The sequence below is a fragment of the Vespula pensylvanica genome, chromosome 7 (genome assembly GCF_014466175.1).
Source record: "Vespula pensylvanica isolate Volc-1 chromosome 7, ASM1446617v1, whole genome shotgun sequence".
Taxonomy (NCBI): domain Eukaryota; kingdom Metazoa; phylum Arthropoda; class Insecta; order Hymenoptera; family Vespidae; genus Vespula; species Vespula pensylvanica.
This window is the reverse complement of record NC_057691.1, coordinates 2,177,892-2,194,442: the sequence shown is the minus strand read 5'-3', so window position 1 is coordinate 2,194,442 and position 16,551 is coordinate 2,177,892. Positions and strand designations below refer to the sequence as shown.

The 16,551-nt window shown below is 35.6% G+C and overlaps 1 protein-coding gene across 15 annotated transcripts in view; it reads left to right on the top strand.

The window, feature by feature from the left end:
• The window catches only part of LOC122630744 (cAMP-specific 3',5'-cyclic phosphodiesterase, isoforms N/G), a 315,403-nt gene that overhangs the window by 228,861 nt on the left and 69,991 nt on the right, over positions 1-16,551 (top strand). The window contains exon 1 of one of the 15 annotated variants that reach the window (XM_043815578.1): positions 10,165-10,761. The exons of the other annotated variants lie outside the window; for them this stretch is intronic. Coding sequence (XP_043671513.1) covers positions 10,544-10,761 — 218 coding nt within the window. The 5' untranslated portion in view covers positions 10,165-10,543. Of the gene's footprint in view, positions 1-10,164; positions 10,762-16,551 lie in introns of those variants that run through there. 15 annotated transcript variants of the gene reach the window in all.

Sequence of the window (16,551 nt, the reverse complement as noted above, 5' to 3'; positions counted from 1 at the left end):
CTCTCTCTCTCTCTTTCCCTCCTCTCAACCTTACTTTCGCGCTTCTCTGACGTTTCTCGTGTTATCATATACGATTAGAAAAATGGAACACGGTCGCGTTAATAAAAATTTCAAACGTCATTCGAGAAACAAATTATTCTCCGGCATAATATTTTCTATTAGAGAAACGAAATGGAATGGCGATTAGATTTTATTATTATTGAATATATTCTTCTTATTTTTCTGAGATAGACAAATTTTATATTTCTATAAGAATGAGGAAACTTTCGCGAGTCATTCGCAGGTTTTTAACGAGATCACCGTTCCGTGTTTCCTCGGCGTCCGTATGAATATCTCCGTAGCGTAGAGAGTTTCCTACTCTGATGCATTGTTTCGTTGAAGGGCGATCTCGAAGCTCGAGAACTTCAATGCATTTTTTTTTTCCTTTTGTCCTTTTTTATACCGCTACCTACCATACTCCTTCGGTATTCTCGTTACCCAAATTAACGAGTCTCCGTGCCCAGTGACTTACTTTAATTCTTAGGAATTGCATCTCTTTGAAATCAAGAAATACACGTTCTAAACTGGTGATTATTATTTTAAACGGATTAATTACTCATCTGATTTGCATTTATATTTTATATGTTTGTGTCTGTGTGTGTGAGAGAGAGGAAAAAGAAGAGAATAAAAGAAGAAGAAGAAAGAAAAAGTAGACACACAGTTAGACGTTCCAAAGTTTTTTATTTCCGATAACGATTTGTATTCAGTATACGATAGTAAAGTTAGAATAAGGAAGCGAGAGCGAGAAAAAAGGTTCGGTGGAAAAGGGCGTCATCCAATTCAATTTTCCCGCCTAACGAATAGAACCCAGCGGGGAAATAGAAAATCAGCTGTAAAATTTCACGACCCGATCGATAGCCAGACTCCGTAGAGATCTTCCTTATCGAACCTATATGCTTTCATCTACTTTACCTTCGTGGTTGAAAATTTAGTTTCCTCATTTTACCATATGAGAAGTAAATTCGATTTGAGCTCAATAAGATTCTGGGAGATCCATTCTCTTTCGATAGTTTCCAACTCGATACGCCAGTGTCGCTCTTTTCTTTTTTCCCCCATTCTCCCTTACCCCTTTTTCCCCCTTTTCCCTTTTTTCCCTTTTTCCCTTTTTCCCTTTTTTCCCCCCCTTTTTTCCTCTTCTTTCGTCTCCTTTCGATCATCCATAAGCTGTTCACTACTTCGTTTTTCTTTTTTATTTCCTTATCTTATATTTTAAGAAAATAATTGAGAAATTATTTCACGACAAAACAACCTTCGTTTGAATTACGATCATGACGCAAATTCCATTTAATTATGTCTCGCGCGTGTGGCGACTCATTAATTCGAAAGACGAGGCGATGAAATTTCTCGTATTTTTTCGAATCTTTGCGCGTCGAGTTACTCCATTGTCATTGTATATAAGCCGCATTACATTTGTTAAATTAGGAAGAACGTGTACTAATTCCCATTGCTTTGTCTAACGGACGATAATAAATTGAAATAGGAAAGTTGGTAATTAAAAAAGGTGATGAAGCTTCTTGTCGAAATTAAAACTCCTTAATTATAATTTTCGTACATTTGATCAACCTTCGACGGTGTCCCGTATTAATAAGATCATTTTTTTCTTTTTTATATGTTTCAGGTAAGTGTTCTCAAGGTGTAACTATGGAAGAACTTGTCAAAAAGACGTAGTATCAAAAGAACTACTCCGAGTTTGCGTAAGTCATCTACGTTACGAGAAAGATATTAAATAGTACAAGGTTATCTTTATCGTATAAAAGTAAAAAAAAAAGAAAAGAAAATCAAGAAAAAAATCGCGATTTTTAGCGGTACTTCTTTTAGAAATCCTAACAAAAGATGTCATCGTAACAATGTAATTAATCTTTAATTTAATATACGAAGAAAAAGTTTATAGGTTGATTCAAATAAGTGGTACGGAAAGTCTTGCGAAGAGCGAACTCGGATATTTGCTGAATTAAAACTAATTTGTAAACTTGTGTGTTTTACTCTGTTTAAGAATAAAGACAACGCGATATCCTTTGAATTATCGCGCTCTAAATGATGGTCTGCGAGTGTCCTCAGTCGACTTGTTTGCAGGCTAATTCGCAAATCGACTTCTAATTTGACTTCTTTTTTTGTTTTTTTTTTTTTCTTTTTCTAACGAATAGAATAGGTAGATATTCGCAAAAAATCTTTTATTGATTTTGCCATTATTCCGTTGAAAGTATTAATTGATCGATCAATAGGTTCTTTCGTCTATCTTTTCTTTTCCTTTTTTTTTTTTTTTTTTTTTTTTTGATACATTTACCAGAGTGAAATAATTTCGATATCGACGTATGCATATAGGTTATAGGAGAGTACATTCGGAATATCATCGAGTGTCACGAATATTACAGATCGAAAGTGTAATCGTTCGGTGAATTACAAGCCATATCCGGGACTATGTAAATTAAAATGGACAGATCGCAAATACGAAGGGATCAATCTACTTGCCGAGGGATCGAAAGCAACATTTAATAACGTTTTACTCTATCTACCGTATTCTATCTTCCTGATAATAACTCCGTGACAATTTAAGTCGAAAAGATATAGCTGATACCTGAATCGGAAGTTTAATTACGCCTTCGCTCTTGTAGGAATTACAAATCTTTCTTTCTTTATTTCTTTATTTCTTCCTTTCTTTCTTTCTTTCTTTCTTTCTTTCTTTCTTTTCGTATTTTTTTCTTTCTTCTCCTTTCTCCCGTGTTTTCTCTCTTTGCCACGACGAAAGCTGAAAATATTTACCTTTCCTGTATTTGCGAAGTTTCCAATCGATTCGGATACACATTCGAGAGTAAGGGAAATATTCTTCGATTGGACTTCCGATTCTCATTTTATCACTGACTATTTCTTCGTTTTAAACTACGAAAAATCTTTTTTCTCATACTCTTTCTTCCATTCTTATCGTTAATATAACGAAATAAAATTTCGATCTTCTTCAATTTACGACAACGTCGTTCTACCGATAGGAACGGGTATAGAAAAGGGTGAACTGAAGTGAAAGTACCTAACTTAGAGAATTGTATGCAGTGCTGTATTATTATTTCGCTCGTAAAAAGTATCCTTGAAACGTAGTAGCACGCCAAGGATTTGCCTCGATCATTAAAATTCGGAAAGCCGTTTTTTACTACGTTATTGAGTTCCACGGATCGTCGAAAACAAAAGGAAACAAAGAACAAAGATAAAAAAAAAAGAGGGAGAGCTGGGAAATGCATTTGCAGGAGTATCATTTTTTCTTATTTTGTTATTTCTTTTTCTCTTTTCTTTTTTTTTTTGTTTTATCACTAACAGCAGATAACAAATATTTATCGCATCATTTATTTACTCGAATATGATAGTATCATTAATATTTATGAAGTTAAATGCACACATGTAAAAAACGGTTTTAATAAGGAGCTCGAGAGAGAGAAAGAGAGAGATATCTGGTGCATTAATTCACGCATCAATCTCTTTTTCTCTCTTTTTCACTTCGTTTCTATCTCTCTCTTTCTCTCTCTCTCTCTCTCCTTTTCTCTCTCTCTCTCTCTCTCTTTCTCTCTCTTTTTTCGCTCTCTATTTCTCCGTTGCACTCACACGCGAGGAAAACGTCGGCGCGCTGCGGTCGGAGTTTGCGCGTCGCTAGCGCGTCGCGTGACTGAAAGTGCGTCGTCCATGCTTATTGTTAGTTCCTCTCGATTCACGTGTACGTACGTGCGGCAAGAACCACCGGTTATTTGACGTGCCTTAAATTATTTCCTTTCCCTTCCTCACTGTTTATCTATCTATCTATCTATCTATCTATCTATCTATTTCTCTCTCTCTTTCGTTCCCTCCTCTCGATCTTCCTCTTCCTTCTTCTCCCTCCCTCACCCTCTGTTTTTCTAACGCACGTTATTTTTTCATCACTCGCACGTACGCAAAAACCGCTTATTGATTTTCACGCGAGTTTTCGTCGACGTTTCGAGAAGAAGTTTCGGGGGAAGAAAAAGAAGGAAAGAAAGAAAAAAAAAAGAAAAGAAAAAAGAAAGAGAAACATATAAAAAAAAAAAAAGAAAAAGCAAACGTCATGGGGTGGTCGGTGGATATTTGGGAAAATATTTTTTTTTTTTTTTTCAAACATTCCGGAACTGTGACAACGGTGTTGAATTTTTTTTATTTATATCACCATACGATCTTTCCGTGATCGTTAAGAATGAAAAAATGCGTTATGTTCGTAGGAACTAATATTTCTTTAATATTCTATGATTGGCGACTTGAAAGTGTTGCTACGAAACGGATCAAGATTTTACGGTCACTCGGTAATACTCGACTGCATCGTAGCCATTACCTACCTACTAAAAATAGTACGTCCGTGTATTACTAGTACATACGTATTGGCTCTTCGAACTTTATTTAACCCACCCTCCTGTCGCTTTCCATATCTAATGCACTTTTACTTTTCTTCCTTTACTCGTCATAGTCCTAATCCACTTTAGACGATCGTAAAATGTTCTCGATCTTGTTTGATTTCCAACCTTTATCCTTTTGTTTTATTTCTTTATTTTTTCTCTCCTTTCTTTTTCATCTCTTACATTTTAAACCGTGACGAAAAATCGTTCTTATGTAATACAAAGAGAGGAAAAAAAAAGAACTTGCTCGATCGAATTGATTTCCTTCATTTATTCTTATTCCATCATTCAGTAGTGAGAATTATCGAACGTCAATTGTATTCACGTTACACGGGTGATGATAAACGAGAGAGGAAGGTCAAAGCAACGCATCTTTCGCTCGGCCACGTAACACGCACGCTCGTCATTTTATCAAACGCTCGTTAGGATCATTGAAAATTCAGTGTTGATGTCGGGACGGTTATTTCATTGAGCGTGTACCAAGTGACGCGGATAAATTCGCAGCGAATGAGATATGCATGAGCGAGCTTCTCTCGAAGGATGATCGAGTCCGATCACGTCTCTTTTTCACTCTCATAATAAATTTATCAAGAGTTTAGAACATAAAGCTTGTTAGAACATTTTCTTTCCCGACCGTTCAATAAATTTAATGGTTGTGTCATTTTAAACCAGCTCGAATAATCGTTTATTTATTTTCACATTTTTTCTTTCTTTCTCTCTCTCTCTCTCTCTCTCTCTCTCTCTCTCTCTTTCTTTCTCTTTTTTTCCTTTTTATTATTGCCATATTATTTCGAACAAATTTTCGTACCGTTTATTCTCACCGGAGAACGATCCTGAGGCCTCGTAAAAGGGCTATCGTAGAGTCCTAGAGAGAAAAATCTTGACGATTTGATTTGGATGGTTTCGTTTAACAAGAAAGGTGGTTGTAAGTGGTTTTCAACTGGAAACCAGCTAAAAATGCTGTTTGGTCCGGGTGAAGTCGTTGAAATGTGTTACGTATTTTCTTTTCACCCTTCTTTTTATTTTTTTTTTATTTTTCTTTTCCTTTATTTTGGGCTCTCACACAGTACGAAACCGTAACCGATGTAATCGCTTAAGAACACACAACGTATTTTCCTTCGTTCTATATTTCAAACGTTCCCGCCGCAATTTACGATTCTACGGACGCGAGGACGTGCACATTACCGAGGCACTTGATCTCGTTTCTCGCGAAGGAGGATCATAAAATCTCGACGAAGGCGGCAGTAATAATCCAGTGAGACTCGTGATTTTCTCGCGAACAAAGGATGAACGCGGTCGTTTCGTTTATCGGCAAACGAGAGGAAAACTCAACGGCACGTTCCTCCGTGTCTACTTGAACGTATTTCGAGTGAGCGACGATATTCATTGAAGAAAGTACGCGACTCGAGCTCGAAACAGAAGGAAAAGTCCAATCTTCTTAATGGACTCTGCACCTACCGATCACGGAATCACTTCTTTTTTTTTCCTTTCCTTTTTTCTTTTTTTTTTTTGTTTTTCTTTTTGTATTTTTCTTCTTCGCGTGTGTGTTTTTTTCCTCTTCATCCATTTTTTTTCTCTGCTTTCCTCACTATTCACAATTCGTATTCACGAAGACCTCGGAATTCGAACGATCCGAATTACGAGAGCGTATGCAGTTTAACGAAACGTTGAAATTCAAGAATGAAAGAATGAAAGAAGCAAGAAGACGTTCTAGGAATTCGTGTTCGATCGTCGTTTCTAATCTCGTCGTTGAAATTGTGATTCACGAAGATTTTGTTTAAAGAAGAAATTCGTAATTCTTATTTTCTCTCTCTCTCTCTCTCTCTCTCTCTCTCTCTCTCTTTCTCCTTCCCCTATCGTTTGCATATACAGACACGTATTTTTTTTCCTTTTTTCCTTCCTTTTTTTTTTTTTTTTAATCGAACGTATTAGTCATTCGAGAGAGAGACGGTACGACTAGTTTGTACGAGGTGTTGTCCGGTGCCTGCTGACACCGTCGCTTTGCTTTGAGTGCTAATTGCTGAGGAAAAAAGAAAAAAAGAAAAAAAAAAAAGAGAGAAAAAAGAAGAAATTAACACGTACGTTCGATCATCGGAATAGAGGCGCCGCATAGATCGTGCGAAACTCGTGATCGCTATATCGCTATTCGATCTCTATAGTATATTCTTTAGAAATTTGTAGATGCGAAAAGAATAATTTTGCATATAGTATATAATCGTCCATAGAATCGTTAGAATGAGAGATAACCGAGACGATAGTTAGAACAAGATAAGAAATGTGACGTGTAGGATGACGTCATGCGTTTACCGAAACACATATATATGTATATATGTATATCGATATATATATATATATGTATACGAAGATATATATATATATATTCATATACATACATACCACTTAATGTTTAACAGCAACCGCGTGCGTTTAAACGAGCGACGTTTTCGCGATAACCCAGTTTTTTTCGATCTATCGAGATTTCTCGAGTTTTATATTAACCCGATGCCGTTCAAACGTCGTTATATTTTTCGGTAATAATTTCGATCATTAATATCGATTGTTCGACTTTTATTGTGACGACCGATTGTTCAGAAAAGTTAAATATAGGTACGATCTGCAGACAGAAGCTACTATCTACTAATTTTCATTGTTTGAAATTATCGGAATTTTCGTTTAGAAACGGCGAGAGAGAGAGAGAGAGAGAGAGAGAGAGAGAGAGAGAGAGAGAGAGAGAGAGAAATTAGCACGAAGCGAAACGTGTTATCGTCGCTCGTGTTCCATATACATATAAAATGTGTACGCTCGTCCTATTCGATGGAGTAGAAAGGTAGATCGAAGTTCCACGCGATACAATTTTCCATTTTTCCATCTTTTTCTCCATTTGTTTTTTTTTTCTTTTTTTCTACTTTTCTTCTCTCTCTCTCTCTCTCTCCCCGTTTGTTCTCTTTCTTCCTTTCTTTTTTTCCTCTGCCTTCTTTTCATTCTTTTTTTTCTCTCTCTCTCTCTTTTCTTTTTTTGCAACTCGAGCTAGTATCCACAAAACACGGTATTTCCATACTAAAGTACAGAGAACGGGCATTTCCGTGAGGCTCGTCATGATTTCACCTGCGGCCTGTTCACGAACAATAAATATTCTTCTTCGAGAAGCTGAGTCCGAGACTGAGAGCGAGATTGAATAGCCTTTGTGTGGCTATCCTCCGGCTGACGCATTATTTAGCGTTTCATATTCTACCGGATTATTAGCTCTTATCGTAGACTCATGTACATGTGACGTTAAGTCGATACGTTTATTACGATATATATATATATATATATATATATATATATATATATATAATATATGTGTATCTACTATAGATGGCTATATAGGTTCGTTTAACAACATATGATTTTATTTTCTCTTATGGAAAAGAAAAACTTTCTCTCGTTTGATTTAACGTTAAAATTTCATGAATGTGGGCGGAGCTAGTCGTGCAGTCAGTTTGTTATACGAAAACATATACGAGAATAATTCTTTAAGCAATTTTGCTCGTTTCACAAGACTCGTAAATTTGAAGATCGTAAAATTTCTATTGGAACCGAGAGTTTCGAATGTAATTTTTATTTTTTAGTATATTACGTAGAAAGACGAATCGAATCGAATCATGAATAATATCGTAATATTCCTCGAGAGAACATTTATCTCGTCTAATATCATCGAAATCAATTTCGATGGTTTTATTCTTTATTTCGACTGCTTTTATTTCTTTATTTTATTTTATTTTATTTTATTTTTTTTTCTTTATTTTATTTTCTATACAATAATTATACATTTATATTGGCTTCACTTGATTACATTTTTCTTACGTTTCGTTTTCTCTCGTTTTCCGATTTTATTTTAACGCTTTTTATTGAAGAAGGGACCATCACATATAAGTAAAGAAAACAAGCCGATAGTAATCTCTATGTCTTCCTTGATACATCAATCTCCTTCTATCTCGCACACGAACATATACACACCCTCTTTGCTCGTATCTTGGTAAACATCCTTGAGACAGAATCGATATTTAACAAAACGTTCTCACGTGATTTCCAATTCACCTAATCATGATTATCATCGTGATTTTGTGATTTCAATTACTTACGTCGATGAATTATTACCGATCATGTTAGCGATCATTGAAATACGGAAATTAAATTCCTCTTTGTTTTAATTTGGTGACTCGTTTAAATTCCTTCGAATGAAATTACACGACGTCTTTTTCTATTTCTCTCTCTTTCTCTCTCTCTCTCTCTCTCTCTCTCTATCTATCTTTCTATCTCTCTTTCTCTATCTTCCTCTCTCTTAATCACTTTCGATCGATTTTCATTTTAACGAAGCTAATCAAGTACTACACGAAAATCGTCGAGCAGGAAGAAAAAAAAAAAAAAAAGAAAAAGAAAACAAGAAAACAAGAAATCGGATTCTCATTTTATGTCAGAGATATCGAATTCATCTATATCATCGAATGAACTTCGTGAGAATGAACTTTCGTTTATCAATCGAACTTCCTTTTACGAATACGAATTATCGATTTTAATGATTTTTATATAATATTTTTATACTATATGTATATTAGAATCGAGGGATACGATCTTCTGATTCAATGCTTTTTATTTCCATCATATATTATTATTTCTCTTTCTTTCTCTTTCTCTATCTTTCTCTTTTTCCCCGAATGATAATTCAGAATTTTCGTGAAATTTTTCACAACCAGTCAGAAGTTTTTCACAGATTTTTCCAATTCGATTCCACGTCGTCTTTTGAGTTGACACGAAAGCTCCTCGTTCGTTCGACACGAGAGAGCAAAGTGCATTGTCACCGAGCCATAATCACGCCCCGCTTTTAAAATCCGTCGTCGTGGATCACTCTGAAAGCCATCGTGTACCGAACGTTATTCTTCTTCTTCTTCTTTCCCCTTCTCCACCTCCCCTTCCTCCTCCTTCTCCACCTCCTCGCAATGAAGGGTAGAAATAAATATAAAGGAAAAAAAGAAAAAAAAAAAGAAAAAAGAGAAGAAAAAAGAAATTAACGGGGCTTCCTATTCTATGTCATCGTCGTTCTTACGTCGAGCTTTCTCTCTCTCTCTCTCTCTCTCTCTCTCTCTCTCTCTCTCTCTCTCTCTCTTTCTTTCTTCCTTTCTTCTTTTTTCCTTTTTCACACATAATACAAAAATTTGTTGACGTTTTCCAACTGCGATAAAATATATCACTAGATGAAATCTATCAGAAAGCTCTCACTCTCTTTCTTTCTTTCTTTCTTTCTTTCTAACTCTCATTTTTCCTTGGGCGATACGAGGGAACATCACAAAATAAGAAAATAAAAAAAAAGAAGAAAGAAAAGAAAAGAAAAGAAAAGAAAAGAAGAAAATTATTTATCGACGTGTTTTATTTACTAACATTGACGGTCGAGGATTTTTCGTCGTAGTCATGTTTCCCATGTTTGGAATTTCGTAATCGATATTCATATGGACGTGCAGGATTCTCTCGATCTATATATAATTAAATTTTGATCTATCAGGGAATTTGAAAAATTTTTTAATACGAGTACTCATCCCTCCCTTATTCTTTTCGTTTTCTTTCTTCTTCCTCCCTCTTTTTTCTTTTTTTCCTTTTCTTTCTTTTTTTTCTTCTTTACGATCGACTAAATTTCTTCAATAATTATTATCTCTACGTTAATTCGAAGGCGATTATAGGAATAAACCGTTGTGGAAAGAAGTATGTCAGTATTCGTTCGTGTTCAAGCGTTCGAGTCGCGTTTATTACGCGAGAGTATAATTACTCGAGATCGATCGTTGATAAGTCCGAAGGCCGTGGTGTTTGATTTATCGTAAATCGAAGAATGCGTCGAAACAAGTTGAGAAGATGAACGTTTTTAGTTGGACGTTGTTGGTGAACAAATGTGTCTTGCGATGGGAGAAATGTTACTTGGAAAATTGATCGATCGTCGATCAAGATTATACGCGATCGAAGAAGAGAAAGAAGAAAATAGGAGAAGAAGGATGATGAAAAGAAAACTAAGGAGCGAATAATAAGAAGAGAAAATTTGTTCTTCGTTATAGTCGATCGATGAGAAAAAGGAGAGAGAACGATTAACGTGGACAATGATAGCCTTTTGGTTTCTCATTTGGACGATAGCAAGATCGAAGGATATAGATATAAACAGTAGACGAAATTCTCGAAGGGACTCAGTTATAAGGGATACTCGAGATCGTGCAGATTCGAGGGACGTTACAACAGTGATCGGTTTGCCGACCGTTGACAGACGGAAGTCTCGTCTTCGACGGCATTCGCGTCGTTTTTACGTCGATCGAGCGAAAAGGTAATCGAGAAACACGTCAAAATCTAATTTCTTACTCTTAGTTACTATATCTACGAATTTCCATCTCTCTATATATGAATATTAATAGATATCTTACGTACGTACAGACGTATCTTCATCTTGTATCTCATCTTTTTCTCTCTCTCTTTTTCTTTTTTCTTTTTTTTTTTCTTTTTTTAATCATTTCGTTATCTCACGGATTTTGAATAATTGTCTATGTTGTTCGTGAATATTTCTTGCGTTGTTAAGATAGAACTTTACTTCGTTAAAAGTTCCTCGACTGATTAGTCATAATCGTTGAAGGTTATATTTCTAAGACGGAAAGAGAAACAAAACTTGAGGGAAATAATTAGATGAAATTTTTACACAAAATCACTTGGATGGATTTACTTGTGTGAATCTTTTCGAAAGTTCGGATATCCAGAAAGAGAGAGAGAGAGAGGGGGGGGGGAGGGAGAGAGAGACAGACAGACAGACAGAGGATGTGTTACTACTATACAATGGCTTTTGATACAACGTTGAAACTACGTTCTATTCGATAATTCCTCTAATGCTCTAAAGCTTTTCAAATCTACGTGGATCTTAAGACGAAGATCTTTGTCCAATAGAAAACGAAGTGCCGTATACTCATTGTATTTATAGAATTTTGATTCAGTACGAAGATAGAGGTGGCATGCGCACGTGGCTACGGCACCTCGTCGAAAGCTTTTAAGGCTGACATCAGGCTAGAAATAGATGTGGCAGCATACGCGGTATGGGCAAGGTCTACGATTCAAGAAACAATATATATATATATATACATATGTAGATATACATATGTATCCTTTGTCTTATTTCTTTCGAAAAGTTATGTTAATCAGGACGATTAGATAGATCCTGAAATTATTTGGCAAGTTTCATACGTTTTAATCACGAATACCCAAACCTTAGAATCCCCATTTCTTTCTTTCTTTTTTCTTCTTCTCTTTTTTCTTTTTATTTTTTCTTCTGTCATCTTTTTTTTATAGTCGAGTTTTTATAGTCGAGCATAGTTAAAGAAAAAGAAAAAAAAAAAAAAAAAAAGATAAAATTGATTAAAAATCGTCTAGGTATATCCGAACAATAACATCGTCCCTGTGAAAGGAGATTTGTTGTCGTTCCAAGGAATTTCTTAGTGAACGTAATAAAGGTTGCCGTGTTATTAACTTCCAACAGTAAAAAATAGCTATTTTCCAATTAAGTTAGAAAATTGATCGATCACAAGGCAAAATATACTGGGCTATCCAATATACTTGTATCTATCCAACGACTCGACGATTGACCCGAAAAAGAATATAAACGAGATACCTTGTTATAAAATTTCTGATTAAGTCAGACTTATCGATCCGATTTATGATGACTGTTTCTTTCTAAAGGAACTGTCGTGATATACGAATCGAATGACTATTTGCGATAACTATTTTTTGGAAATTTTCTTTTATTTATTTATTCTTTCATTTTATTATAACAAAACAAAACGAGAGAATATAGGGATTACTTTGATACAAATAGTTCCTAATTATATATCGAAAACGAAAGACGAAACGTCCGAATAAAATCATTCGATACGGGACCCTTTCTCTCTCTTCTTTGTTACGAACGAATAAATTGCAATATGACTCGAGCTTCTCCCGAAGGGGGAACTGTTTAATACCCCTTCAAGATTACATTCACCGAGTTTTATTAAATTGAATTCCCCCCTTTTCTACGCTAATGCTAATGCTAATATAATCGCAATGCGGCCACGGTTGCGGTGCTATATATAATGTTTACCAGCTGCCTCGCGAAAGAGTGATCGTAAAGGTTCGCACGATAACTGATTTTGGAAAATATTCTAGGATATCGGCAAAATTTCAGAACATTATCTCCGTTTTGTTTTCCAATCATTTGAAATTTCTTTTCGTCGGTTAATTAACGTTCTCCTTGAACGTAACGATCTCCATCGTGGGACGAGTTAAAAATAATTTCGTTCGTTGCGAAAACTCGTTGGCTCGTTGCTTCGCAACTTCTTATTTTTTTTTTCTTCTTTTCTCTTCTCTCTCTCTCTCTCTCTTCTTTTTTTTTTAATTTTTTTAATCAATCGACGATATATATGGAAATAATTGAAATAATTTTCATCTCCGATTGTATCGATGGACAAACATTATTTCAATCTACGTTTCGAGAGAAAATGGGAAAAGAGAATGGACGAGGTTTCGTAAACGATTGAATCTCTTTTCCTCTTATTTCAACCCTCTCCCTCGTACGATTGCATTCACCATAAGCTGCATATCGTAGCAGTGCACACAAACGCGAGATGGAGTTCTTGACACAAATACGGTGACCCTGAAGAGTACATGGTACGTAGGTGATAAACACCCTTAATAATGGCACGACACGGCAGCTTTCTTTTTCGCGATCGATACTACGAACGTTTTACTTTAGAACTTTCCTATCGCCGAAAAAGAAGAAGACAGAGCTTTCTCTCTCTCTCTCTCTCTCTCTCTCTCTCTCTCTCTCTCTTTTTCTCTATCTCTTTTTACGTGCGAACATCCCGTTGACATTTCTGTTTTTGTTTTTTAACCCCGCTCATCCTCCCTCCCGTCCCACCTCTTCCATATTTCGAAATATCGATCAACCCTTCTATCGAAGGTTAAAACGATTTTCAAATCGAAGCGGAGAAAAGTCCTCTTTTTCGAGCTTTTTTCCATAAAGCTATCATCGACGTTAATAAACGAAGTAAACGCATGGGTTTTTGGAGTGACGTTCGGGTTTTAACCAACGAACTCGTTCGTCAAGGGAGAACAACATTGACATGGATTGCTAACGTTGAAAAGAAACTCGGCTATCATCCTTTCCACTCGCGTGACTAATGAAAATATGTTGGACTTTGAAATTTACTTTATGGCTGGTATCAACGTAAATCAATTAATACCCACGTAAAAGTAGTAGTCCCCCTACCATGAATGCTCCTACCCTATTTGTTACCTTTATCCTATTATCTTATTTACGTTAATTCTCTTTCATTTATCTATAACTTTGTTCTTTTTGTTTTTCTATCTACTCCACCCCTCCTCCATCAGCTTCATCCTCTTATTCCATCTTATAAAAAAATAAATAAAGAGAAACCATCGTAGAGATCGAATCACTTCGACCATATATCGGACAAATCAATTTCTAATGGATAAAACGTTTGATATATTTCTCAGATTTAGTTAATATACTTATATCTTAGAAATAGAAATGAAAAGAATCGCGTTAGCGAGTTCGATCGTATTTTCAATGTTGATTTAACTTAAATCGTTCAATTTCATTTAATACGACGACGCGACGACGCGACGACGTGACGCGACGTTTTGAAATTCCCGCGTCTTATAGGACAATGAGAGAGAGAGAGAGAAAGAGAGAGACAGACAGACAGAGAGAGAGAGAGAGAGAGACAGAGAGAGGATCGTAGATCTTATCGAAGGAAAATGTTAAAGTTACAGTAATAGACTAGTAGCAATTTATGAGTTGTAATATATCCGACTTACGCAGGAATCGTTATTTCGGTAGTTAGTTATATATGCCTAATAAAAACTTCGTTGGTGGTATCATTTCTTTTGAACTTTATCGTTTCGTTCCGAGTTCGAAGGAAGGGAAGAAGAACCTTACTTTTTTTTTTTGCCGTCGAATAAAACGTGACGTGGGGTATCAGGATATCTTATTCTACCACATATCGGACTTTTTAACGATTTTCTCTCGACAAAAGAAAGTTGAAAAGATGGACGAGGAGTAGAAAAAAGAGAAGAAAGGATGAAAAATTGAGAGAGAGAGTGAGAGTGAAATTTAATCGTTGCCTACAAGTACGTTGGAAAAAATCATCGAATCTTTTATAAGATCGATGCAAAAATATGATAATTTATATCCATTTATTTGCGATATCACTATTTCTGTGATATTTATTCTCTCTCGTTAACATGAAATTTGAAACCATAATTATAATTATTATCATTGTTATTATTATTGACATTGCTATCTTTATTGTCTTTATTATTGTTATTGTTATTATTATTACTATCGTCATCATTATCATCATCATCATCATCATCATCATCATCAATATCGTATTTCTCTCTATAAAGTAATTATAAAAATACGAACAAAATTTCAAACAAAATGATGTTCTCTATCGAATTAGGAATTATTATCGTTTCGACATTATCACAAATGTTCTCTTTATGGTATATTATAAATTAAACAATCGAATTGTATTCGATATATACGACCTTAGTTTGTGAGATCGTATCGTAAAAAAGTTCCTGATATTATATCTTGACGATCGTTACGCGATTCGTATCGCCATCGTAGTTGTAAAGTGAGAAAAATCGTTATTATTTCTCGAAGTGATATCGACATTATATACGTTCACGCGTGCGTCCATCTGTTGTATACGTGTGTGCGTGCGTGTGATGTGCAAGAGAGAGAGAGAAAGAGAGAGAGAGAGAGAGAGAGAGAGAGAGAGAGAGAGAGAAAGAGAGAACGACAGTATCATATCGTAAAGTAGTTGTTAACTCTTGTGATGTCGCACGAGAGCTTCGTTGTTTGGTTGGCTCGCATCGCGAAAAGTCGTTTAGCTAACGACGAGAAAAGGAGGTTGACGTTCTCAACGTGATAGCTAGCCGACTACGATCGAATATTTGATAACAAACTTGATGTAACGACGCATCCCGGTAACGTGACATTTTAATGGATAGATACCCTTCTTCGTGTAACACCATGCAATTTATGTATTTCGTAACCGATAAGACACAGTATTCTTCCTTGACGTGCAATTAGCCGAACTCGACGCGGCAATTTTCTTAACCGCGATGAAGTTCTTCTACCTCTCCTTTCCCCCCTCTCTCTCTCTCTTTCTCTGTCTGTCTGTCTATCTGTCTGTCTGTCTGTCCGTCTGTCCGTCTGTCCGTCTCTCTCTCTCCCTCTTTCTGTCTCGCTTCTTTTACTCGCTCTATAACCACTTGATTCGCCTACATGAAATAATAAAATATAAATCGTGTGTACAATGACAACGACAACGATGACCACGACGACACTACTACGACGATGATGACGATGATGGCGATAGCAACGATTACGAACGCGTCAGCTATCATTATATTATCTCTCACTATTTTCATTCGTTCGTTCGTTCAAATTTGTTCTCTGGCCGTATTTTTCCACATTTTCTTCGTTCTTCGAACAAAACAGCTTTTCCTCTGATCTCTTGATCCTTAGTAATCCTAAGACGTGACTCGACGTTAGTAATGTATGCATTATACTTCGTAATATCTTACATATGTAAAACTCATTTCCTTCTTTCTATTTATCTCTATCGTATCTATCTATTTTTAATGTCCTAATAGCTCAGCAAAGTCAATAATCTATGGCTTCGATAGGATGTTCTAACGGCGTCCTATCAAATTTAAAGTTTTCGATCTAATCAACGTAATCGTTCTAGACGAACGAACTATATTAACCTGTGAAGATTTTCTTTTTTTCATTCTCCTTTCCCACTCACTGTTGGTAATCTTTCGTCGTGCTTTTCTTTTTGTTCTGTGTTTTTTTTTTTTTTTTTTTTACTTTTTCACTAGTGAGGAGAACTTTTCTTAATTTTGATTAACGGTAACGTTGAGATGAAAGTATCCGTCTAAGAAACGATCTTTTTACATGTTTCTCCCTTTAACTTTCCTCACTTTTTCTTAACCCTCTGTCCGCTTCTATTCTTTTTTTCTTTTTCTCTGTTTCTCTGTCTCTATCTCTTTCTCTCTCTCT